This window comes from Chaetomium globosum, genomic scaffold, assembly GCF_000143365.1.
Source record: "Chaetomium globosum CBS 148.51 scaffold_3 genomic scaffold, whole genome shotgun sequence".
NCBI lineage: Eukaryota > Fungi > Ascomycota > Sordariomycetes > Sordariales > Chaetomiaceae > Chaetomium > Chaetomium globosum.
Genome location: NT_165978.1, coordinates 3,238,207 through 3,240,885, shown reverse-complemented (window position 1 = coordinate 3,240,885; position 2,679 = coordinate 3,238,207). Strand labels below are relative to the sequence as shown.

General features: G+C 57.8%; 1 protein-coding gene across 1 annotated transcript; it reads right to left on the bottom strand.

Moving 5' to 3' along the window:
* Window positions 1-39: 39 nt before the first annotated feature.
* On the bottom strand, window positions 40-1,700 carry CHGG_06343 (uncharacterized protein; the record flags this gene model as incomplete). The annotated part of the gene is made up of 2 exons (XM_001222437.1): window positions 40-1,637; window positions 1,694-1,700. 2 exons carry the CDS (start codon window positions 1,698-1,700, stop codon window positions 40-42), a joined length of 1,605 nt encoding a protein of 534 aa, XP_001222438.1.
* Window positions 1,701-2,679: the final 979 nt, after the last annotated feature.

Here is a 2,679-nt window from a genome sequence, read left to right as displayed (position 1 = left end):
TCAGCTGCCCCCTCCCTTTCCCTTCCCTTCCCCCCAGCCTCACCCCATCCCACCCCCATCATGCCCATCGTTACCCTCATCCACCGCCTGCCCCAACCCCAGCGCAACAACATCCCCCTCCTCCCCCGCCCTCATCAGCTCACACCCCCAAAACATCTGCCGCCTGCCATACTGCAGCGCACGCACCGGCAGGATATACTCTTGCAGGCACCAGGCGCGGGCGCTGATGGGCTCGTGGGCGAGGGCTCTATCGTTGCCGGTGGCGGTGGTGGTGGTGGTGGTAAGTGGGTGGTGGGGGGAGGGGGGGAGGAGTTGGAGGTGAAATTTGAGGTCGAGGGTGGGGTTGGGGGTGGGATTAGGGGTGGGATTAGGGGTGGGATTGGGATTGGGATTGGGATCCGGGTTGGGATTAGGGGAGAGGGAAGTGACGGGATTGGGACTGACATTGGGGGAAGTGGGTGTGGAGGTGGAGGTGGAGGTGAGGGGGGTTGGTGGCGGTGGGAGGGGGACGGTGTCCGGGGTGTGTCGCGGTTGGAGGAAGCCTTTGCTGTCCGAGTCGCTGTTGGCGGCGTTGAGGACCAGGTGCGCGTTGCGGTAGACGTGGGCCATCTGGGCGGCTTCTTGGGCCCAGTCGGCCGCGTCGTCTTGGATGATGCAGAGGCTGTCGATCCAGAGGTACTGCAGGCCGAGCTCTTTTGTGAGGGTGACTGAGTCCCGGAAAGTTTGCGGGAGGTCGCGAATATCGATGCCGCTCATCCTGAGAGGGAGCGTTTGGTGTGTGGTTGTGAAAGGGGTCCCGCCCTGGCCCCAGCAGTGGCTGAGCGCGATATATCGAGCATCGCCGGCTGAGTCGAGCGTGGCGGACTCCCGTAGGTAGATTTTGTTGGATTCGGGCACAACTTCCAGCAGGCGTGTGGGCCTCCATTTCTCACTTCCCACTGAGCTGCAGTCCGCCCCATGGCTGTTCACGCACGTCTCCAGCCAACCCCTCGCAACATCCAGACTCTCTTGTGACAGAGGATCCTTACGAACAAGAAGATCCGTATGCCGCACAACCTTCGCGAACACCTCATCCGCTGCATCGGCCGCACCCAGAGCAACAGAACCCCCACCCCCCCGCGCAATACGCAGCTCCGCCACCACACGGCCAACAACATCAAACGAAGCCGCCGTCGTCGGACCACACTTCACCCTCAGAAATAAACTGAACGCATTCCCCCGGCCATCCCGCACCCTCCTCGGCCTCCGCACCACCTCAACCGTGATCCCCTCCGCATCCCGGTACGCCGGGATGCGGTTGACAGGGTCGTTCAGGCCCGGCGGCGGGTTCGCAGGGTCAAACATGGCGTCCTGTATCGCCTGCTCAACCACCACCTCGCGGCTGGCCTGCCAGCCCTTCATGATGGCCGCACAGAGAGCGCATGAGGAGGAGGAGGTGTCGACGGAGGCGAGGGTGCTGTGCCATGGTGATGTGAGAGTGAGGGAGTCGCTATTCTGGCTTTTATCTTGAGATACGATACGCTTGACTGAGGCCTGAATATCGAGCCCCGCGCAGAGTTTGCAGAGAGTAGCGGCCTCCATTCTCTGGTCGGGTGAAGTGATTGGGTCTGGGCTGCTTTCTGGATTTGGGCTGGAACCTAGATTTCGGTGTTTGAGCTAAGGCGGGTCCATAAATGCGTTAACAAGGCCAGACCAGACATGTTGATGAGTAAGTGAGGTGCAGAACCTCCCCAACCTTAGTGTCCCGTAAGCTGCAGATAGTTGAGCCTGAAACCCATCGCCGCCACATGCTGTTTACTCTAGACAAGGGTTAGGGTCCATTTACCCCTGAATATCGATGTGGTCGTCGGCAACTTGGGGCACCAAGCACTGTTACACATATCCAAAGTGAAGTCAACGACGCACACACAACCTCACAGATCACAGAATAGGTCACCCCCAACACAAAATCACACACGCTTGTTGAATGCGCTGCCGCCCAGTACCGTACCAAACGCTATGACACCGACCCCCCAAACAAACACGCACCCAGGAAACCGGACCGGACCGGACCGAACCGAACCAAACCCGAAACCGAACGCCGCCCTTCATGATGATCATGGATGCTCGTGATAACTACGAAAAACCCCGAGCAGTAGCACATACAACGCTTCTCCCCCCCTTCATCTCCATCTCCTTCTCCATCGCCTTCTCCATCGCTGTCCATACACAGGACTTCATAACAAACACAAAGATATACATATGAAAAAGAACGACCGGACGGTGTAGTGTCGTGACTCTGAACTCGCTTCGACAATCCCAACCCCAGCCCCAACCCAACCCGAAGGAAAACCCGAATACGCCCAGCAAAAGACGAAAACCCCGGGTATCCATCCATCCATCTTATCCCACGCCCTGCCCGCTCTGATCTCCACCTCCAAACCGCGAAGCGACACTCCCATGCCTATGAAATGATGGTCCAAACAAAACCACAACCAAATGCTCAACACATTCGCTGCCGGCCCTTCCCACTCCCACCCCTTTTCTTCCTCTTTGATCCCTCTTCGCTCCATCCCCCCCATTTTTTTTTTCTGTTTTGTGTGTTTTTTTGTGTTTTTTGTTAGTTTTTTTTTTTGTTTTTTTTTTTTTTTTTTTTTTTTCGGGGGGGGGGGGGGGGGGGGGGGGGAGGGGGGGGGTTTT